Source organism: Anopheles merus, chromosome 2L (assembly GCF_017562075.2).
Source record: "Anopheles merus strain MAF chromosome 2L, AmerM5.1, whole genome shotgun sequence".
NCBI classification, from domain to species: domain Eukaryota; kingdom Metazoa; phylum Arthropoda; class Insecta; order Diptera; family Culicidae; genus Anopheles; species Anopheles merus.
In genome coordinates, this window is record NC_054083.1 from 9,333,234 (window position 1) to 9,357,549 (window position 24,316).

The 24,316-nt window shown below is 41.0% G+C and overlaps 1 protein-coding gene and 1 long non-coding RNA gene across 2 annotated transcripts; both read right to left on the reverse strand.

Annotated features, from left to right (window-relative positions):
• Positions 1-15,792: 15,792 nt before the first annotated feature.
• Positions 15,793-16,852, reverse strand: LOC121594457. Its single transcript, XM_041917723.1, has 2 exons — positions 16,165-16,852; positions 15,793-16,085 (listed from the first exon to the last, which is right to left on the reverse strand). The coding sequence occupies exons 1-2, from the start codon at positions 16,768-16,770 to the stop codon at positions 16,071-16,073; spliced, it is 621 nt and encodes a 206-aa protein (XP_041773657.1). The 5' UTR covers positions 16,771-16,852; the 3' UTR covers positions 15,793-16,070.
• Positions 16,853-20,374: 3,522 nt separating this feature from the next.
• LOC121594458 lies at positions 20,375-20,623 on the reverse strand. The gene is made up of 2 exons (XR_006004974.1): positions 20,583-20,623; positions 20,375-20,517 (listed from the first exon to the last, which is right to left on the reverse strand). It is a non-coding gene; the product is annotated as an uncharacterized LOC121594458 (long non-coding RNA).
• Positions 20,624-24,316: the final 3,693 nt, after the last annotated feature.

Consider the following 24,316-nt stretch of genomic DNA (forward strand, 5'->3'; position numbering starts at 1 on the left):
GCCTTTCATACAACTGTAATGTGTTTGATGACTGTTACGGTTGCCATGTGGTATGTTTTGAACTCGCGTTGGTCAGGGTGGCCTTCGTCATCGTTTGCCGAATTAAGTAGAACTGAGGTGGATACTGTTTCGAAGTGGACGTTCGACACTTAATCGTCCAGGCGATCACAGAAACCTTTAGGAGGTTTCCCTTACTGGAAACGTTGGAGTTTAGAGGCCTTACCTTGGGCAGGGGGACATATCTAAACTCTTTAAATGAGAACTCGATAGATGTAGGATGGGCATAGTCCTATCCTGACAGTCCGAACGAATCTGACCTACCATGATCGGAGTTGGTTTTATTTATACTCAAAAGAAGTTAAGGGTTCCTCGGGTTAATAAGGGTTTCTCACATGTGGTTCCGGGTTGTATGTTGGAAAGTTATTGTTTTCACTAAGCTAGTTACGTTTGTCTTTTGTTGACAAGAATGATGGTTCTTGTCACTAAGTTCCTGTTTTGGGTTTAATGCTTATACTGTTCCTGCTTTGGGTTATAATGCATAAAATGTTCCTGCTTTGGGTTATAATGCATAAACTGTTCCTGCTTATGTTGTACGTTTCGGTTGGTTCTTGTTAAGTGTGTCACAATTCTTTTTATATGAACGGTGTGGCTTGAGCTCTTCCGGGTGTGTATGGTAGGATCTGATTTGCTGAGTGTTTTATAATGGATGTGTTGCAATGGTGTGATTTGGCTTTCCAAAGTGTGTAACTATGTGTCTATGGCTGATAGTGTGTATTACAATATGTTCTGTATAGCAGATATGCTACACAACAGGCTAACAGAAAAACCGGATCCCTACTACGATGATACCTTGCACAGAAAACTTTTTTTACTGAACATCAGCAAAAAAATTACTGATTTTTTTAACTGAAGATTCAGCAATCCTTTCAGTAAAAAGAATGTTTACTGAATCATTCAGTAATATTGCGTGCTCACCAAATGACAGCTCGTTTACTACAAAAACAGTACAGCCATTTTAATAGAACTGATGTTTCAATAAGCCGGTCTCGTAGTACAGTCGTCAACTCGTACGACTTAACAACATGCCCGTCATGGGTTCGAGCCCCAAATGGACCGTGCCGCCATACGTAGGAATGACTATTCTGCTATGGGGGGGGGGGGGGTAATCAATAAGTCACCGAAAGCCAAGCCCACAAGTGGTGCAGGCAGGCCTTGACCGACAACGGTTGTTGAGCCAAAGAGAAGAGATGTTTCAATAATTGGTAGCAAGTGAGTTAAAAAGTGATGACATATTTCTGACAAATTGAGCTTTTTATTGATGCGCAGAGATTGCCAGTCCCTCAATTCATGTTCATACATCTTTTATGTTGTTTGATACAGTTTTTATATAGTATTTTATCACAAGAATTGTAGGGTTCAAAACGCGCTCATAGACACCACGCAATTTGAACAAACTCAGTGGATTGTAGCAAACATTTTACACATAAACACGGCTGCCAATGGTTTGAAATTAATCCCTTACGCCGAAATTTCACCAGAAATTTCACCAGGGTGTCTGTAAGCGCCTACCAAATCAACTTTTTGCACATCACGAGCAAGTGGGTACCGCATTGTTTTGTTTTGATGTTCTGACTGACAGGTTGAAGTCGATTTTTCACTCAGCCAGATAAGAGAATTTTGGCCTTTTTTTCGTCAATTACTTACAAAAAACTCATTTCTGCTGCTTATTTTTTAATGAAAACAGTACTAATGTCAAAAATATCGTCGAAAAAAATCTAAAATGTCATGTTTTTATTGATTTTATAACTAAGACTACTACAGGAACATGCCTGTTTTACGTACCTATATTGGCACTATCGTAAAAAAACATTTAAAAATACGTAAATATGGTCGAAAGGCAATAAACTTTAGGAAAACAATATCATTTAATAACAATTATATTAAAAAAAACTAATAATTGCGTTGTTATGTGGTCATTTAGAAAGATATGAGTTTCGTTATGAAATCCTAAGGATTTTGGGAAAATCTTGACACATTTCACAAAATCATGGATTTTTCGGTCATTGAGAAACGGAATGGCCCCATTTAACTTTTGAACTCTTTGTTAAAGGCCACAGAACATTTCACACTAACACAAATAACTTAATTACTTTTAATGTATTGTCTTCTTCTTCTATTCGGCGTAACGTCCTGCGCGGACATGCCGACCTACACAAAGGCTTTCGAAACTTTATTCATTATCAGGCAGCCTGATATTCAATCCTTGCCACGGGGGAACGGTCCATTCTAGGTTTGAACCCATGGCCGGCATGTTATTGAGTCGTTCGAGTTGACGACTGTTACATGGGACCGCCGCCATGTACCGCATTTTAATTTATCGTATGCAACGTATTTTAGTGCAATACTACCACTTTTGGTACTACCACCACTATAGGTACGTTTATGATCCTACCAAACCGTTTCAGCATAAAAAATTACTGAAGCCGGATGAGAAAACTTGCTGTGTGCGAGCTTGATATTTTCGCACTGAAAAATTTTACTATTCCATTGTCCTTGCTCAAAAACCATTGGTCTTGAAATTTTGGCAGCAAGACAAAATCGGCGGTCACATGTAGACCGACATCATTTGCCTTCAACATCTGATACTGTGGAGCTGGCGGAGTAGCACCCAGATCAAGGCTCTTAGTTCGCTTGACCTGACTGCAATTTGTTCCACACATGTCGTGCCCGCTCGGACCCAGTGTGGAAAATTTTGCAAAAAAAAAATCTGTTGCGTAGGCCGAAAAATCGTAGAGCGCTCCAAAATTCTAAACATCTTTATTAATATGAACGAGAAGGCTGATGTTGCTTGTTAAATATTTACGACCGAAAACCTGGCCAAAATTCTTGACAAATTTGTGAAGTTAATCTCGAGCACTGAGCCACAAGTGCTGGTGAAACTTTGTCGAAAAAATCATCACAGTACTAAAATAGAGAAGGAAGTGACCATAAGCGACAGGATCAACCATGTCCTTCAGAACCACAACTGATGCATAATGGAGATAGCTACGCCACTCGATAGCTTTCCAAAATGCGTGATATCTGAGAGGCCGCAATGATTGGTGGATCTCAGTAAGAAGCTTTGTCTGCAATAAAAATTTAGATACAGTTTCCATTTGGAGAGGTGTCCACTTTTTGTAGCGGGGAAATTTACCGAACATAAATCCCTGTTGCATAAAACGTGTACACCCCTCGTCACATAGATGTGCACGCTCCAACGTGGGAGCGTTATCGACTAAATCAAAATGTTCCAATCATTCTAATGAGGGTACGCCACTCCTGATGATGGTTCAGTATTTCTCTACCACGAAACCCTTCAGCCGTAAGAAGGGGAGCTTCGACGGAATCAAAAATATTTTTTTCTATCTTTACACCACTCGCCATGGGAAGTGCATTTCAAACAGCTATCGTTTCCGTTATGGTTCGTCGTTGCGGAAAATAAAATGCAATAAATAGATTTAGCTAAATGGTTTACGACAATGCTGTTATTTTAGTTACCTAAAATGAACGCTCGATCCATCAGTGTATCAGCGATAAAATTGCGTTCCCGAAACTGCAACGTTTTATCGCCGATGATCAAGCCTCCTTGCTGAATGATATTAAAATCATTCACTAGCGGCCGCAAAAATTCTTCCACGCTTGCCGGCTTTGTATGGACACTATATGCGGCCACCAACATAACTGGAAGCTTAGGCAAGTCAATCGCTTTCACCAGAATAGAACAGACCTGGGCCGGCCCACCCTCATGTAGCGGTAGCCCGTCGACCGATACGTCTATCTCAAAAGGTTCGTCTCGGGGTTCGATATCTCTATAAATAACAATATGAAGGATTTTTTTGTAGCATCTGAAACATAATTCAAATCATAATATACTTACTTAAAATACTTGGTCAGGACTGGCGATAATCCTCCGTACCAAAAGACACCTTCCCCAATTTTATAAATGCTTCCAGCAGCACGGGGATGTGTTCGCACCAAAGTCCGGCTATCTTTTGGAAGAGTGGCATCTACCTTCTTCCGTAGGATCGCTAGTAACATATTGACCACCGAACGGGGAAGCTGACTGTTAATTGCAAAGAATCTAAGACAATCCAAAAAACTTAGATTGTCAAAGATCTTATAAGAGTCATTCTCATCGGAAGTGCCGTGATCAAAATCGTCGCTGTCCTCCCCGTTCGGATAATTTTCCCCGTGGTCGAAATCTGCAGCATCGTCCGCGACGTTTTCAGCGCATGTTCCGGCAGTGTTTGATGTCGCAGATTGGCCTTGCGGCACTTCCGGATCCGTTTCGTCATCCGAAAAGTCTTGATTGGAAAGATAATTTATAGTCAACAGTATAATTAAATAAAAAACATGTAAAACAATTACGACGTTTCTTTCAAACTTGTTAGGTGTCGGATTTTGTTAATAAGGAAACAAAACACTTGCTGTGTAGATATTTTTAAAATATCATTTAGTGGAATAATAGTACAAATATAGTTTCTATGATGAACGCTGTATTATCGAATATTTGGTTTTTGCTATGGGATCCGTCATTTGAATTGTTGATTTTGTGTTTTTGCCGTCACCACACTACAATGGCTACCTGCAATAATAGCAATGGACCAAATTTTTGTTCGATTGTTCAGTGCAACAAATAATGTATTTGATCATGATCGCTTGCTTTTTATTCTACATTTAGACCGTGTCAACCGCAACGGCTTGGTAAAGGATTTTGAGACTTTATGGTATGAGAAGCAGGTTAGTCAGCTCTTGTTTCGTACGGATAGCCAAGTATCAATTCACGTCCGCGCTTGTGGCATTTGTCATGGTGAACCGTAACCTGTAGAAACTTTATCCGTTTTGCCAGTTTGAGCCTTTTTTCTTAGCCTGCGCCTCTGCTCTTAGCCACTTATGAAAGCCATTTTCAACTTTTTTTTTGGTCCAACACAATTAGCCCTGCCCTGCTTATAAGATGCTCGGCTCATGCGGTGCTAGAACCAATGACGGGAATGATCATATATAGACTTGCACTTGACGACAAGCAGCAACATAAAATGTACTTTTTTTAAACTGATTTTTGTTTTGAAACACTTTTTCATCTGTTACTAGGCGTCACTACTTGTGAATGTGTATAACTTTGTTTCAAAGGGCGGTCCTGTGATACAGTCGTGAACTCGCGCAGGTCGTGACACCAAGTGAAAGGAAAAGAAGTGTTTCAAAACAAAAATTAGATTTGAAAAAACATTATGCATTTTATGTTGCAGTTTGTCGTCGAGTGCAGGACATATGAACATGGCCGTCACGGGTTCTAGTACCAAATTAGCCGAGCATCGTATAGGCAGGGCAGGTCTAATTGTGTTGGAAAATGGATCTAATTGTGTATCCCTATGCGCTTGTGCAAAGGTGTTTGAGCTCATTCTATACAATCCGCTACTCACAGCAGTTCAAAACTATATGAGCCCTAGTCAGCATGGATTTCTCCCAAGGAGATCTTCCACCACAAATCTTGCTGAATTTGTTGGCTACTGCTTCGACAACATGGATCGTGGTACTCAAGTTGATGCAGTATATATCGACTTCAGGGCTGCGTTCGATAGTATTTCTCATGATATTCTACTTTCGAAGCTAAAAAAACTCGGTTTCCTCGACTGGCACATCACCTGGCTGCGTTCATATTTAACTGGTCGTTCGTACTACATAAGTATAGGATCTCATCGTTCTCACTCTTTCACCAGCTCCTCCGGTGTGCCTCAAGGGAGTAATTTGGGACCGCTACTCTTCCTCATCTATATTAATGATCTATCTTTCGTTTTACCGCCAGGCCAACACCTAATGTACGCCGACGATGTAAAAATATTCGCTCCAGTTAGAAACGACAGTGACTGTGTACGCCTTCAAACGATCCTTGAGAATCTGGATAGCTGGTGCAGCAGAAACGCTCTCCAAGTGTGTGCTGATAAATGCCAGTGTATATCATTCAGCAGAGCCCGTCACCCCATCACGTTTACATACACTATGCTCAACACGGCTTTGGCTCGCACGACATGTATCCGTGATCTGGGGGTGCTACTCGATCAGAAGATGTCATTTCGCCCTCACATTGATAGCGTTGTTGCGAAGGGAAATCAGCTACTTGGTTTAATTACGCGGACCTGTAGCGAGTTTACCGATCCCATGTGCGTCAAATCGATCTTCTGTGCCATCGTAAGGTCGTGCCTGGAGTACTGCTGTCCGATCTGGTGCCCGCTTGGCGTTGGTGACATCAATCGCCTCGAAGCCATTCAACGGAGACTCACCAGGTACGCGGTTCGACTCCTTCCATGGCAATCCCACCACGCTCGGCCCACCTACCATCAGCGGTGTCTGCTTCTCGGACTTGAACCACTCTGCTCTCGACGTAAAAACGCCCAATGCCTTTTCATATTTCGGCTCCTTAACGGAGAGATCGATTCCCCGGCATTACTAGCCAGCATCAATTTGTTCGCTCCCTGTCGGATTCTTAGATCCAATTTCCATCTCCGTGTTCCGCGTACCCGCAACAACCATAGCCAGGGACACCCTATTATACGTATGTCCCTCGAGTTCAATGAAGTGTTAGATTTGTTCGATTTTAGTATGTCTACTTCCACGTTCAAGGAGAATTTGCGTCTACGTCACATGTAATGTTTGCTTATAACTAGATGTTTATTTATATGCTCCTTAATTTAATTATAAGGTTGCCGATTAGACATGATGGTCCGTCGGTTTATATATGAAATAAATAAATAAATAAATAAAAATAAAAAAAAAGATAAAAAGGCTTAGATAAGAGGCTAAGAGCTGTAGTGCAGGGTAAGAAAAGTGGTTCAGACTGGCAAAACGGATAAGGTTTCCACAGGTTCACCATGACAAATGCCACAAGACCGGATGTGAATCGATTCTTGACTATCCGTATGAAACCAAAATTGACTATTCTGCTTCTCATACCATAAAGTCTCAAAAGCCTTTAACAAGCCATTGCGATTGACACGGTCTAAAGTAAAACAAAAACCATGCGGTTATGATCAAATACATTATTTGTTGCACTGATCAATTGGACAAAAATTTGATCCGTTCATATTATTGTAGGAGGCTGTTGTAATGCGGCGACGGCTAAACACCAGATCAACAATTTAATAATGTCGGATCCAAAGCAGAAAACAAATATTCTATAATACAGCGTTAATCATAGAAACTATATTTGTACTATTATTCGAATAATTTTTTTTTTCACTATCTAGATACAGCAAGTGCTTTGTTTACTTATTAACAAAATCCGACACCTAACAAGTTTGAAAGAAACGTCGTAATTGTTTTACATGTTTTTTATTTAATTATACTGTTGACTATAAATTATCTTTCCAATCAAGACTTTTCGGATGACGAAACGGATCCGGAAGTGCCGCAAGGCCAATCTGCGACATCAAACACTGCCGGAACATGCGCTGAAAACGTCGCGGACGATGCTGCAGATTTCGACCACGGGGAAAATTATCCGAACGGGGAGGACAGCGACGATTTTGATCACGGCACTTCCGATGAGAATGACTCTTATAAGATCTTTGACAATCTAAGTTTTTTGGATTGTCTTAGATTCTTTGCAATTAACAGTCAGCTTCCCCGTTCGGTGGTCAATATGTTACTAGCGATCCTACGGAAGAAGGTAGATGCCACTCTTCCAAAAGATAGCCGGACTTTGGTGCGAACACATCCCCGTGCTGCTGGAAGCATTTATAAAATTGGGGAAGGTGTCTTTTGGTACGGAGGATTATCGCCAGTCCTGACCAAGTATTTTAAGTAAGTATATTATGATTTGAATTATGTTTCAGATGCTACAAAAAAATCCTTCATATTGTTATTTATAGAGATATCGAACCCCGAGACGAACCTTTTGAGATAGACGTATCGGTCGACGGGCTACCGCTACATGAGGGTGGGCCGGCCCAGGTCTGTTCTATTCTGGTGAAAGCGATTGACTTGCCTAAGCTTCCAGTTATGTTGGTGGCCGCATATAGTGTCCATACAAAGCCGGCAAGCGTGGAAGAATTTTTGCGGCCGCTAGTGAATGATTTTAATATCATTCAGCAAGGAGGCTTGATCATCGGCGATAAAACGTTGCAGTTTCGGGAACGCAATTTTATCGCTGATACACTGATGGATCGAGCGTTCATTTTAGGTAACTAAAATAACAGCATTGTCGTAAACCATTTAGCTAAATCTATTTATTGCATTTTATTTTCCGCAACGACGAACCATAACGGAAACGATAGCTGTTTGAAATGCACTTCCCATGGCGAGTGGTGTAAAGATAGAAAAAAATATTTTTGATTCCGTCGAAGCTCCCCTTCTTACGGCTGAAGGGTTTCGTGGTAGAGAAATACTGAACCATCATCAGGAGTGGCGTACCCTCATTAGAATGATTGGAACATTTTGATTTAGTCGATAACGCTCCCACGTTGGAGCGTGCACATCTATGTGACGAGGGGTGTACACGTTTTATGCAACAGGGATTTATGTTCGGTAAATTTCCCCGCTACAAAAAGTGGACACCTCTCCAAATGGAAACTGTGTCTAAATTTTTATTGCAGACAAAGCTTCTTACTGAGATCCACCAATCATTGCGGCCTCTCAGATATCACGCATTTTGGAAAGCTATCGAGTGGCGTAGCTATCTCCATTATGCATCAGTTGTGGTTCTGAAGGACATGGTTGATCCTGTCGCTTATGGTCACTTCCTTCTCTATTTTAGTACTGTGATGATTTTTTCGACAAAGTTTCACCAGCACTTGTGGCTCAGTGCTCGAGATTAACTTCACAAATTTGTCAAGAATTTTGGCCAGGTTTTCGGTCGTAAATATTTAACAAGCAACATCAGCCTTCTCGTTCATATTAATAAAGATGTTTAGAATTTTGGAGCGCTCTACGATTTTTCGGCCTACGCAACAGATTTTTTTTTTTGCAAAATTTTCCACACTGGGTCCGAGCGGGCACGACATGTGTGGAACAAATTGCAGTCAGGTCAAGCGAACTAAGAGCCTTGATCTGGGTGCTACTCCGCCAGCTCCACAGTATCAGATGTTGAAGGCAAATGATGTCGGTCTACATGTGACCGCCGATTTTGTCTTGCTGCCAAAATTTCAAGACCAATGGTTTTTGAGCAAGGACAATGGAATAGTAAAATTTTTCAGTGCGAAAATATCAAGCTCGCACACAGCAAGTTTTCTCATCCGGCTTCAGTAATTTTTTATGCTGAAACGGTTTGGTAGGATCATAAACGTACCTATAGTGGTGGTAGTACCAAAAGTGGTAGTATTGCACTAAAATACGTTGCATACGATAAATTAAAATGCGGTACATGGCGGCGGTCCCATGTAACAGTCGTCAACTCGAACGACTCAATAACATGCCGGCCATGGGTTCAAACCTAGAATGGACCGTTCCCCCGTGGCAAGGATTGAATATCAGGCTGCCTGATAATGAATAAAGTTTCGAAAGCCTTTGTGTAGGTCGGCATGTCCGCGCAGGACGTTACGCCGAATAGAAGAAGAAGACAATACATTAAAAGTAATTAAGTTATTTGTGTTAGTGTGAAATGTTCTGTGGCCTTTAACAAAGAGTTCAAAAGTTAAATTTCTCAATGACCGAAAAATCCATGATTTTGTGAAATGTGTCAAGATTTTCCCAAAATCCTTAGGATTTCATAACGAAACTCATATCTTTCTAAATGACCACATAACAACGCAATTATTAGTTTTTTTTAATATAATTGTTATTAAATGATATTGTTTTCCTAAAGTTTATTGCCTTTCGACCATATTTACGTATTTTTTAATGTTTTTTTACGATAGTGCCAATATAGGTACGTAAAACAGGCATGTTCCTGTAGTAGTCTTAGTTATAAAATCAATAAAAACATGACATTTTAGATTTTTTTCGACGATATTTTTGACATTAGTACTGTTTTCATTAAAAAATAAGCAGCAGAAATGAGTTTTTTGTAAGTAATTGACGAAAAAAGGCCAAAATTCTCTTATCTGGCTGAGTGAAAAATCGACTTCAACCTGTCAGTCAGAACATCAAAACAAAACAATGCGGTACCCACTAGCTCGTGATGTGCAAAAAGTTGATTTGGTAGGCGCTTACAGACACCCTGGTGAAATTTCTGGTGAAATTTCGGCGTAAGGGATTAATTTCAAACCATTGGCAGCCGTGTTTATGTGTAAAATGTTTGCTACAATCCACTGAGTTTGTTCAAATTGCGTGGTGTCTATGAGCGCGTTTTGAACCCTACAATTCTTGTGATAAAATACTATATAAAAACTGTATCAAACAACATAAAAGATGTATGAACATGAATTGAGGGACTGGCAATCTCTGCGCATCAATAAAAAGCTCAATTTGTCAGAAATATGTCATCACTTTTTAACTCACTTGCTACCAATTATTGAAACATCTCTTCTCTTTGGCTCAACAACCGTTGTCGGTCAAGGCCTGCCTGCACCACTTGTGGGCTTGGCTTTCGGTGACTTATTGATTACCCCCCCCCCATAGCAGAATAGTCATTCCTACGTATGGCGGCACGGTCCATTTGGGGCTCGAACCCATGACGGGCATGTTGTTAAGTCGTACGAGTTGACGACTGTACTACGAGACCGGCTTATTGAAACATCAGTTCTATTAAAATGGCTGTACTGTGTTTGTAGTAAACGAGCTGTCATTTGGTGAGCACGCAATATTACTGAATGATTCAGTAAACATTCTTTTTACTGAAAGGATTGCTGAATCTTCAGTTAAAAAAATCAGTAATTTTTTTGCTGATGTTCAGTAAAAAAAGTTTTCTGTGCAAGGTATCATCGTAGTAGGGATCCGGTTTTTCTGTTAGCCTGTTGTATGAAAGGCAGACAATGCATGCGGCTGACATGGCACCTAGTTTTTATTTTGCTTTTTTTAGACTATCTTTATTTTTAGGTTTTTTAATAGGTTAGTTAAAGATTAGGATGAATTTTCTTTTAGTAGGTTGAGTAAGTATGGTTATGATATAATTTTACGTTTACATTTAAACTTATTTCGAGCTTTTTAGTAGTAGTGGTAGTCTTAACGATACCATTATAGTATGAATTTAAAATTGATTGCTTGAACTGATTTTAAACTAGATGGTTCATAGTTGGCTGTCAGTGTTATTTTTTTTCTTCTATTTGACGGAACGATCAGCGCGTTCCTTTTATTGTGTATGGCGTAACTATTATATAGGCTTACGAGACTTATCAAGTACCACGCTACCTGAAAGTCAGTCATTGCTACGAGTAGGTCAGTCCATACGGGGCTTAAACCATTAAATGATGTGTTGTAAAATGTTGCGAGTGAATCCGTTATGCCCTTAAATTCAGCACTATATTTTTTGGTAAACACACCTTTCCACTTCATCTAAATTCGTTCATTCATCCTTAACCATGAGAAAGCATCATTGTCGAATCATTAGTCGAAGTAAGATTGTAACCTTACTCAATTGGTATAACATGCAATATGATGTATGATTAATATAAAATGTAAAATAATACACACACAACTTAGGAATTCTCTAGTGTAGATCAAACTAGAGAGCATTTAGTTATGTAAAGTTGATTACAACACACTGATGGTTGAAGATAAACCTTTTCATAGGAAGGATATAATGGATATGAAGGATCCAAATTGTTTATAATGTGACATAATTTGAGAACAATATAGATATAAATGACAAAGCCTCAGTTTTTCTAACACTGTACCCAACATCGACTTTTTCGTTAAACCGTGTTAATCGACCTTCTAATAGTAAGTTTGGCAATGTAGCTTAGACAAACTATTTTACGTATCACATCCGCAAAAGACGTTAGCAAACAGGCAAGGAAGTAATAATTGGGAAAATATTATTATTACCATTTCTAACGTGATTATTTGCAATTTACAAAGCACACAACAATGCACAATGCACAGGCACAATACTACCATCAGAAGGTAATGCACGTGTCCGAACGTGAACATCGATTTTTTCGTTCTTTTTTCATGGGGTTTTATTCACAAAGAACGCGCGTTATGTTTTTCATTTACCCACCATAGACGCATGCTGTATTTTTTTCAAATACTCACTCCTAAGTCTGTCGAAAATTTTCACTATTTTCTACAGTTTTTATGAATAATTCGTGATAAAATTAACAGAACTTGGTAATGTGTAAACTGGAACTCTGAACAGCTATTGGTTAGAACTCTCCATAAGCCTTCTACCGATTTTGGTTCGATTGGTACACTATTCCTTAACCCCTATTTGCGAAAACCCCTATAAGACAAAACCAACACGCTTTCTCCTTCTGCCAACTTGATAGAGCGAGCTCTCTATATAACGTTTTTCGGAACAAGGGAGTGTGTTGGTTGTTCCCTAGAGAGAAAAACATCTACTGCGAGAGAAATACGAACAACTCCCCCCCCCCCCCCTTCTCCACGTATTTCGCCAAGTCAGCTTCCAAGTCAGCGGATCTCTGAGTGCTGGTGATCCTTGGGCGTTTTCTTTAGTGCTTTCTCGATAATGGTCTTAACTCTCGCTAATGCTCGAGATTTTACCGTTTTCACCGGTTTAACGCCAATCCAAAGTGTGTTTATACATCGGGTGGGCTTATCCAGTGCAATTTAACGTCTTACAACGAAAAGAGGAAGAAACCACGATTTGACAGTTTGATCTAGGCAAGGGCAAAACGATTCTTTTCATCGAACGCGAACGAACTAGCTCGCTTACCAAAAAATACCGAACGTGAACGTCGATTTTTTCGTTCTTTTTTTCATGGGGTTTTATTCACAAAGAACGCTCGTTATTTTTTTCATTTACCCACCATAGACGCATGCTGTAGCCAAAGAAGTACTCATTTTGCGGTTGAAATCAATAATTTAAAAACATTAAACACTCGGCCCATCTGCTGTCTGGTCAACACAAGCTATCGCAAAACCGACCAAAAACTAGCATGTAAAACACTAATACGAACAAAAATGTCTCCAGCATATATGTAAGGAATGAAAACACGAGGAAAACGAATGTACGAGTTCATAGTTCTTTATTTAGACGTGTTAAATACAACAAACCGATCGCGACTGACCACTCCGCACGTGCTCCCGTTTTTATGGCTATCCTATTATCTCCTATCTCGCTCACTCATATCTTCGTTTCTCTTTCTCCTGATGTCCTTTGTCATCGCTCGTTTCGTTCCTCTTACGTTCGTCCTATCTCCTTCTAGAAACTTACATTCGGCCTTTCCTGGCCATCCATTGCCCTCAAGGGATTTCTTCATCACATTCGTCTAGTAGATCATTTTCCACGGCGTAAGACCACAATTTCATGTTATCTGCGCTACTACTAGTTATATTAGGACCTTCACAATTAGCAGCTCTTTTTACTTTGTAACGATCGTTTCGTTTGGTTTCTATTACTTCGTAAGGACCTAGATATTCATTTGCTAGCTTCCTACCTGCTACAAACTGGGTTCGTTTAATAGCTACCAGATCACCTATGTTATATTCTACAGCTTCCTTCCGCGTTTTATCAAAGTTCTGTTTTTGTATTGTTTGAGCTCTTCTAATTTCTTTTTGAATCTGTTCCCTTATTTCTGTTCTATCGTTATCGAAACGTTCGTATAGTTCCTCTTGAATTATCTTTTGTAGTTGTTTTTCATCTCCATTTCGCATTGTTGTACCGAAAAGCGCAAAGAACGGTGTCCGTTTAGTGGTAGCATGAACATTTGAATTAATAGCTCGTTGCACTAATCCTACTGACTTGTACCATCTTGACGGTTCATCTGAACTTAGCTTAGCCAAAGTAGACAACACAATTTTATTAACTATTTCGGCTTGCCCGTTTCCCCTTGGAACACCTGTAGTGTTTATGACATGCTCTATCTGTCGATTTTTTAAATAATCCATAAAATTGTTCGAAGTAAACGCGCTTCCACGATCCGTAATAATCCTTTCAGGGTTACCAAAAATCTCTGACCAACTGTTTAGTTTTAAAATTACCTCCTCGGTACCAGTCGATTTTGTTGGGTAAAGCCAAACAAATTTGGAAAATGCATCTACAACTGTCAAAATATACTTATATTGTTTTGCCGTAGCATCCATTGGTCCTATATGGTCTAAGTGGATTGTTTGTAAAGGACTATTTCCTTTATCGATTTGATTCAACAGACCTTCCTTCTTCCCCAGCTTCCTATTATGCAAAATACATTTCACACAACTTTCTATGACCTGTTTAACCTTGTATTCTAAATGTGGTATGCAATATAACTGCTTTATATTATGCATAGTTTTAGTATTACCAAAATGACCTACATTATGTGCATCTACAATTATCTGCTTCTTCATACTTTTCGGAATAACCAATAAATCAATTCCTTCCACTGTTTTGTAAAGAATGTTTTCCTTCATCTTATATGAACCGTAAGGCCATTCTTTTAATATTTCCGTAATGGCTTTTAATGAATCATCTTTGAGCTGTTGTTTTTTGATAATTGTCGAAACCTCAGAAATTACCAGAACATTTTCCTCCGGATACCTACTCAAACAATCAACGTGACGCAACCTTTCACCTGGTCTATGTTCTACCTCGTAATCAAAATCTTGCAAAAACATTACCCACTGCGTAACTTCCCTTGGCGTGTCGTCCTTTTTATGGTTTGCTTGAATGCTATACAGTCAGTAATAATTTTAAATTTAATCCCCAATAGGTAATGGCGCCATTTTTTGACCGCAAGAAAAATTGCCTTAGCTTCTAAAATGTAACTATGTTGATTTGACTCTCCTGGCGTTGTTTTTTTACTCCAAAACAAAATCGGATAAAATTTTCCATCAAATTTTTGCAATAAGACTGCACCAAACCCATACTTCGATGCATCAGTGTGTACTTCTGTTTCTGCATCCCGATCATACAATCTAAGAATCGGTTCCTTGATCAATAACTGTTTTAATTTCTGGAAAGCTTCTATTTCAGTCTGCCTCATGTTAAACTCTACATCTTTCTTTAGCAAATCTGTTCATGGTCGGGCAATAATAGCATAATTTTTTATAAATTTTCGAAAGAACCCCGTTAGCCCTAAAAAGCTTGAATAGCTTTAACATTTTTCGGTAGGCTAAAATTCTTAACGGCTCTTATCTTGTCTTCACCTGGTGAAATTGTTCCCTTTTCTACCCGATGCCCCAAAAAGACAATTGACTGTTGCAAAAATTCACATTTCTCCCAGTTTACTTTAAGTCCATACTCCCTTATTTTATCAAAAACTAATTCCATTTTATTGAAACATTCCTCTGGAGTTACACCGTGAATGACTATATCGTCCATATACAGATCTAATACCTCATCAATTACTGGGATTGGAAAACCATCTTTTAATACGATCGAATTTAGTTTCCTATAATCAACGCATAATCGGTACTTGCCGTTCTTTTTCTTGACGATCACCACTCTGCTCGCAAAGTCGGATGACGATTTCTGGATCACTCCTTGCTCCAGCCATTGTTCTATCTGTTGTTCCACGATCTCGTTCTCAGGCGGAGAGAAACGTCTCGGTGATTGACGAAACGGCACCGCCCCTTCGTTGGTGGTGATCCGCATTGTTATCGGCGATTCCTTGGGCGGCTGTTGCTCGTCGTTGACACAATGCTTCTCGATCAACGCACTTATTTGTTCTTCATAAACACTCGGCACTATTATTCTCGGTCGGTGGAGGTTGAAAACACATCAGCCAAAAAAACGTTGCTTTCTGCTACCTGCTCCTTTTCGTCACTCCGTGGGACTAGTTTTACACCATCTATTGTCACTTCGACGTTAAAAAACTGTAGAGACTCTCTTCCTAACAAAGTGTCATAAACCATCGTTCCATCCGGCACCACGAAAAAAGGAACGTTTTTGTATGATACGGCACACACACACACATCCACAAAAATTCGTCCGATGGCTTTTGTTTGTGTACCGCCAAAACCGTTGAACGTCACGAACGTGTTTTCTAAAGGCGGGGAGCCTATTCTCTGGAATGCTTTATTGGAAATTATATTATAACCACTGCCGCTGTCAAACAAAGCGTGAAGAACACAATCGCCAAATTCAATAATTACCATTGTATCGTTGCTCTCTGTCACCAAATGTGTACCCGCGTTGGTTGTTTGTTTCTTCTCGCATTCACTTGCTTTGTGCCCGTACACACCGCACCCGTAACACTTGACGCCCCTTTTTCGCTCGACACAGCTGGTGGCCACGTGCCCCAGCTGACCACAATTGTAACACTTGGGCTTCCGTGTATTTGGTGTGTCTTTGTGCTGCTTAGACATTTGCTCAACAAAGGGCCGTTTTTTCTTATCCTCTGATTTTGTGTCTGCCCGTTCTCGCAGCGCTATTTTTTTCTTTAGTTGCGAAATTGTTGTTGCTTCGTACAAAATCGCCCTTGTTGTTTCATCGGACGAAAACCCGTCCACGATGAATTCGCAAAGGTCTTCTTCTTCGATATCGATAGACTGCGCGAGTTTTTGCATCGAATAAATGAATTCAAGCGCTGATTCGTCTTTCCTTTTCTTCCGCGAAGCCAATTGCCGATAGACATCACTCGCTCTTACTACTGTTGCAAATTCGGCTAATAATGCTCGCTTCAGCGCAGCATAAGTGGTAACTCCGCGCAATGTAGCAAGAAAGCTCTTGGCCACACCGGTCAGTTTCTTCCGACACATAATAAACTTATGCTCATCAGACCAGCGCGCTAAACTAGAGATTTCCTCAAACTCTACAAACCAAGCGGTAAGGTCTCTAGAACCATCTGCGCTGTATGCTTCTATCCCTTCTTCAACGTCACGGAAGAAGTAGGGCGACGAAGTTTCTACCACCGGCTCAAGTTTTGGTATGGCTGTTGCACTCTGTCCAGATGCAACTTCCCCCAACACCGCATCCTGATACCGTTCCGTCGAGGACACGTCGAGTTCGGCTTGAACCTCTTGGTTCTCCACAAGCAAACGTGCCATTTCTTCTTTTGTTCCCGTGATCGGTAATCCCTTTTCTTGGCAACGTTTTATTAAGCCACAGCGTGTAAATTCTTCTACCAATATCGCAATACGCACTTCTTCCGTCATTGTCACACGTGTACCTATTATTCACACTTGCACCTGAATATCGCGTTCGCACTCAATTATTTGTGATATTGTGACACACGCTTTCTGTACGCATTCACCATATACTTCCGCACACAGCAGTTTTCTTATCTGTGCATCAAACCACGATGCTCACAGCATAACGTTTTGCACACAGCGTTTTATGTTTCGCACTCAGCGTATCGCACTCAGCATTAATTCTTTCACACACAGGAAAGACACAACGTTTTATGTTTCGCACTCAGCGTATCGCACTCAGCAGTTTTACTCGCACACAGCGTTTTCACATCGCACTCAGCGTTTTCACATCGCACTCAGCGTCAATGCTTTCACACACAGAAAAGCCTCTTCATTAGCGTCGCGATCAGCACTTCAATCCTCGGATTCACAATCAATCCTGATAACGTAATCCTCATTCCACAATCAATCTCAAATCCCGGACGAGCCCCCAAATGTAAGGAATGAAAACACGAGGAAAACGAATGTACGAATTCATAGTTCTTTATTTAGACGTGTTAAATATAACAAACCGATCGCGACTGACCACTCCGCACGTGCTCCCGTTTTTATGGCTATCCTATTATCTCCTATCTCGCTCACTCATATCTTCGTTTCTCTTTCTCCTGATGTCCTTTGTCATCGCTCGTTTCGTTCCTCTTACTTTCGTCCTATCTCCTTCTAGAAACTTACATATATTGTACTTTATGCCTCATACACACTCAAGGATTCTATAAAAAAAAACTACTTAAATATGGATCAACATGCTGAGCGCAATCAATTCAGTTCAGTTCATTCGAACACAACTGAGTCAGTTCGAACGCGTTCTGGAACTGGAACACAAATGAGTCAGTCCGAACGCGTTCGATGAATTCAGTGTTGCGTAGGTACGATTTACACACCAACAGAACACAAATCGAACACTGCTGGACCAATTCGAACGCGTTCGACGAATTGAGTTGGGTAGTACGATGTACATACCAACAGAACACATAACGAACACTAACGGAACAGATCGAACGCGTTCGATGAATTGATTTGTGTAGGTACAGCATCGGACAGAAAGATAGGACCCTGGTTTTTTCAACGCAGCATGCACCCGTTGAGCCAGGTTTATTGTGGTTTGTGTGTGTGTGTGTGTGTGTGTGTGTGTGTGTGTGTGTGTGTGTGTGTGTGTGTGTGTGTGTGTGTGTGTGTATGTGCGCGCGCGTGTGTGTGTGTGTGTGTGTGTGTGTGTGTGTGTGTGTGTGTGTGTGTGTGTGGTGTGTGTGTGTGTGTGTGTTGTGTGTGTGTGTGTGTGTGTGTGTGTGTGTGTGTTTGTTTCACAAGTATGTCGTTTCGGATAGATTTGTTAGTAGTATTTTTTGTGTTTTGGGTTAGGTTTTTGATGTAATAAGCAGGACCACCGCCCTCGCGATCAGTGTTTTTTCGATATATTAACAATTTTACGGTCTTATTTCGCCGTGGTCGTCTGAGGACGTCTGGTTGACTTGCGCGTTTCGGTTGTCCAAGCGCGTTTTGGTTGTCTAAGCACGTTTCGGTTGTCCGAAGCGCGGTTGCCACAAAAGTGCGCGATCGTTCCATTATGAACTCGATCGTTTTGCGCTAAATGCCAGCAGCAGCCATTCGCTTTATCATATGGTGCTGATAATCGGTACAATGTTTACCTCGACCCATTGTTACTAACATCCCGCTTGGCAAAGAGTAACTCATTTTGATGCCTCTCGCTACCCCTGGCCTTAGTTTTAAAGGAATCATGCGACACACTCGCACTCCACTACCCCATCCCATGGAAAAACGCTCCCACCATCGAGGTGTTGACCAAAATTTCGCTGTGTGCATGAGACACACACTCGCACTCCTCCAGCCCTCCACAGCTGAATGCACCCACCGTTGCGAAGATGGGAGAATTTTTGCTCTGAGCGTGAGACCCTGAAGCGCAAGAGATGACACTATGTGTAAAGACGATCATAATTCGATATGGTCAAAAAGCGTCGATTATCGTTTCATTTATCTGGTAATGATGTTTCCACTTCATCAAAATTTTAAACATTAACAACTAGGCTGATTACAATTGTTGAAATGTTAATCAGAATAAATTAAATTTATTTGAAGTATAATAAATTCCATTATACTCTATTTTGACCATATGATCAACACTTGTACATAGTGCCATTTACTTTGTGTTCATCACTCTCGCGCTGTGTTGTGATCGTTCGAAACTCATTGCCAGAACGAATGCAAATTTCATTTTGGAAGGATCGGTGCCGGAAGATGCAGCGAAAATTATGAAATGATAATAGAAAAGTGGTTAAGTTAATCGTGAAAGATGTCAACGCAGGCGTAAATGCAGTTTGTTTTGTTACATCATCTACGGGTAAGTGCATGCATAAGAAGAAGAATCTTCCAAATGATGTTTATGTTCTGACAATCGTACTGCTTTTAATGTTTGTTTAATCTTCTATTATTTTCCATCACACGTAGCTATTTCATTACCAAAGCTCCTGATAACAGATCAAAGCAGATGGATCGGGCATACAGAGTCGCCGTTTAACTTAAAATATCTTCGTGATCGGTAAGTTTTAAATAGTACTAGTTTTGTTTACCATTCTAATGCTCGATTTATCTTTCATTCCTCAGGCAAACACATCAAACAGCAGGTTTTTTTTTTAACAGCACTCACCATCGGTGGAGCAAGCAGCTAACGTTTTGTTCGCCCATCACGCACCATCAAGTATTGAAATATTTTCAAAAAGCTTTGCGAATAAAAAACTGCACACTTACTGTCGGAATTTCCTGGATTTTTTTGGTCAGGCTACGCTTGCGGGAATGGTGTGTCCGTTGAGGAGAAGGAAAGAAAGGGTGGGAGCGAGGATTAACCAAAAACGCGGCATTGAGAATGAGGGGAGGTGTGCTCAGTGCTCACGTTGGGACACTCACGATGCTTGAAATAAAATGTTAACAACCCGCTTGGCAAAATGTCGCGCGACATGCATGCTTGAAATCGATGCTTGTTAACATTTTATTTCAAGCATCGTGAGTGTCCCAACGTGAGCACTGAGCACACCTCCCCTCATTCTCAATGCCACGTTTTTGGTTAATCCTCACTCCCACCCTTTCTTTCCTTCTCCTCAACGGACACACCATTCCCGCGAGCGTAGCCCGACCAAAAAATTCCCGGAAATTCCGACAGTAAGTGTGCAGTTTTTTATTCACAAAGCTATTTGAAAATATTTCAATACTTGATGGTGCGTGCTGGGCGAACAAAACGTTAGCTGCTTGCTCCACCGATGGTGCGTGCTGTTGAAAAAAAAACATGCTGTTTGATGTGTTTGCCTGAGGAATGAAAGATAAATCGAGCATTAGAATGGTGAACAAACCTACTACTATTTAAAACTTACCGATCACGAAGATATTTTAAGTTAAACGGCGACTCTGTATGCCCGATCCATCTGCTTTGATCTGTTATCAGGAGCTTTGGTAATGAAATAGCTACGTGTGATGGAAAATAATAGAAGATTAAACAAACATTAAAAGCAGTACGATTGTCAGAACATAAACATCATTTGGAAGATTCTTCTTCTTATGCATGCACTTACCCGTAGATGATGTAACAAAACAAACTGCATTTACGCCTGCGTTGACATCTTTCACGATTAACTTAACCACTTTTCTATTATCATTTCATAATTTTCGCTGCATCTTCCGGCACCGATCCTTCCAAAATGAAATTTGCATTCGTTCTGGCAATGAGTTTCGAACGATCACAACACAGCGCGAGAGTGAAGAACACAAAGTAAATGGCACTATGTACAAGTGTTGATCATATGGTCAAAATAGAGTATAATGGAATTTATTTTACTTCAAATGAATTTAATTTATTATGATTTACATTTCAACAATTGTAATCAGCCTAGTTGTTAATGTTTAAAATTTTGATGAAGTGGAAACATCATTACCAGATAAATGAAACGATAATCGACGCTTTTTGACCATATCGAATTATGATCGTCTTTACACATAGTGTCATCTCTTGCGCTTCAGGGTCTCACGCTCAGAGCAAAAATTCTCCCATCTTCGCAACGGTGGGTGCATTCAGCTGTGGAGGGCGGGAGGATTGCGAGTGTGTGTCTCATGCACACAGCGAAATTTTGGTCAACACCTCGATGGTGGGAGCGTTTTTCCATGGGATGGGGTAGTGGAGTGCGAGTGTGTCGCACGATTCCTTCAAAACTAAGGCCAGGGGTAGCGAGAGGCTTTAAAATGAGTTACTCTTTGCCAAGCGGGTTACCCGTAGATCATGTAACAAAACAAACTCCATTTACGCCTGCGTTGACATCTTTCACGATTTACTTAATCGCTTTTCTATTAACATTTCATAATTTTCACTGCATCTTCCGACACCGATCCTTCCCAAATGAAATTTGCATTCGTTCTGGCAATGAGTTTCGAACGATCACAACACAGCGCGAGAGTGAAGAACTCAAAGTAAATGGCACTATGTACAAGTGTTGATCGTATGGTCAAAATAGAGTATAATGGAATTTATTTTACTTCAAATGAATTTAATTTATTCTGATTAACATTTCAAATATTGTTATCAGCCTAGTTGTGAACGTTTAAAATTATGATGAAGTGAAAACATCATTACCAGATAAATGAAACGACAATCGACGCATTTTGACCATATCGAATTATGATTGTCTTTACACATAGTGTCATCTCTTGCGCTTCAGGGTCTCACGCTCAGAGCAAAAATTCTCCCATCTTCACAACGGTGGGAGCGATCGGCTATGGAGGGCTGGAGGAGTGCGAGTGTGTGTCTCATGCACACAGCGAAATTTTGGTCAACACCTCGATGGTGGGAGCGTTTTTCCATGGGATGGGGTAGTGGAGTGCGAGTGTGTCGCATGATTCCTTTAAAACTAAGGCCAGGGGTAGCGAGAGGCATCAAAATGAGTTACTCTTTGCCAAGCGGGCTGTGTTCTGCTTCTACACGTGATGAATTACATCGTTGTAGAGCAGCGAAAACAGTGTATAGATAAAACTATCTATGAGTAAGCGAGTGAGCGTCTACCCATTTAAATCGAGAACAGAATACTGCCGCGCTCATGAAACAAAACGCCAATTGAAAAGAACAGCTGCGCGCTTGCTCAATGCACGCACAAAGTTTCCTATGCACGCACGAGGTTCAACGAAGAGATGAACGCAGGCCTATCAATGGCGTGCACTGGAGAAACACCTGTCAGGGAATGCCGAGTTCTTTGCTATTGTGCGCGTGTCCATTTCGCATCGCTGTCGCATGCACATTCATCAATCAGCACACCTGCGTTTTCGTCCAAGGAACAAGCGCTGCTGTCGATGCAAACTTTAGCCTTTATCCAAGTGTGTACGCACGCTGTTTCACTAGATAACACACTAGATTCGAGGAATTAAGTTGTATGGGTACGATTTCAATACTAACAGAGTACATTTTGATCTCTGACGACCCGTTCGCACGGTGCGAGAAAGAGCGAGAAAGCAATATGATTTTGCACGTTTCATTACCACGTTTATGTGTGCCGTCGAACACTGAACGGAACGTTCGAACGCGTTCGGTGTAGTCAGTTTCATGCGAAAGTCCTGGTCGTTCTTTTTGTCAAGAATCTCTTTCGTTCGTGCACTTTACCGAACTGTTCGAACGGTGCGATTCTCTTTTATTTAACACATGCCTAATTTGATCCATAACAAACTGGGTGCTTTGATGATTTTTTTCAAATACTCACTCCTAAGTCTGTCCAAAATTTTCACTATTTTCTACAGTTTTTATGAATAATTCATGGTAAAATAAACAGAACTTGGTAATGTGTAAACTGGAACTCTGAACAGCTATTGGTTAAAACTCTCCATAAGCCTTATACCGATTTTGGTTCGATTGGTACACTTTTCCTTAACCCCTATTTGACAATTCGATCCATAACAAACTGGGTGCTTTGATGATTTTACAGGATACTCACAGAAGACAGAAGAGGATAAAGACCTGTTTTACGGCCGCCTCGCTAGAACCATAGATGCGTGCCCCAGGCATGATCTCAAAATCATCCTGAGGGACTTCAACGCAAAAGTCGGTAGGGAGCCAATGAACCGCCAATACACTGGCTGTTACAGTCTGCATGAGCACAGTAACGATAATGGTAGTAGATTGGTCCAGTTCGCCGCAGCGAACAATCTGGTTGTTGGAAGTACCGAATTTGCGCGCAAAAACTCCACAAGATTACATGGGCGCACCCGCGTAGAGAATCCTTCAACCAGATCGACCACGTGTAAATAAGCCGCCGACGACAGTCGAGTCTGTTAAATGTCAGAACATATCGAGGAGCCAATATCGATTCCGATCACTACTTGGTTGGCTTAGTGATACGTTGTAGAATCACCCGCCCCCACGCCAATGGGGGCGGAGAAAACACGCAGCCTCGGCTCAACACGGACTCTCTAAGGGACATTACTGTCAAACAGGAATTCAAAGCCGCTTTAGACGAGTCTCTACTACCAGAAAACAGCTATGAAACTACGAGCGAGAGGTGGAACGCTCTAAAAACAAAAATAATAAACTGTGCAAGAAATATACTCCCACCACGTCGTGGCAACACCAAATCTGGCTGGTTCGACGAAGAATGCGGACAAGCGACCGAACGTAAGAATACTGCATACCGAGCAATGCAGCAACGGCATAGAACGCGGGCATGCGCAGAGGAATATTCACGGCTCAGACGCGAAGAAAAACGAGTTCACCGCTCCAAGAAGCATGCTTTGGAAGAGCAAAACATGCGGGAACTCGAGCAAACCAGAGGACTGACACGTAAGTTTTACCAAGCGATAGCAGGTCACCGAATCAACGTTGTACCTAAGGTAACCTGCTGTCTCAATAAGGATGGAGATCTGGTTAGTAACCAGCCAGAGGTCCTCTGGCGGTGGGCTCAGTACTTTGATGAATTACTCAATGACCAGTTTAGCGAACAGCTAGAAGCGCCACTAGCAGATAGTGTCATGCTACTGCCACCTAGCATAGAAGAAACACAAAATGCTATCCGTCGGCTGAAAAATAACAAGGCACCCGGAACCGACGGAATTGCAGCCGAACTGGTCAAGAATGGAG

What these genes read in the sequence shown, in the direction of transcription:
- LOC121594457 (XM_041917723.1), bottom strand. Translation starts at nt 16,770, where the DNA reads ATGTGTCGGAAGAAACTGACCGGTGTGGCCAAGAGCTTTCTTGCTACA.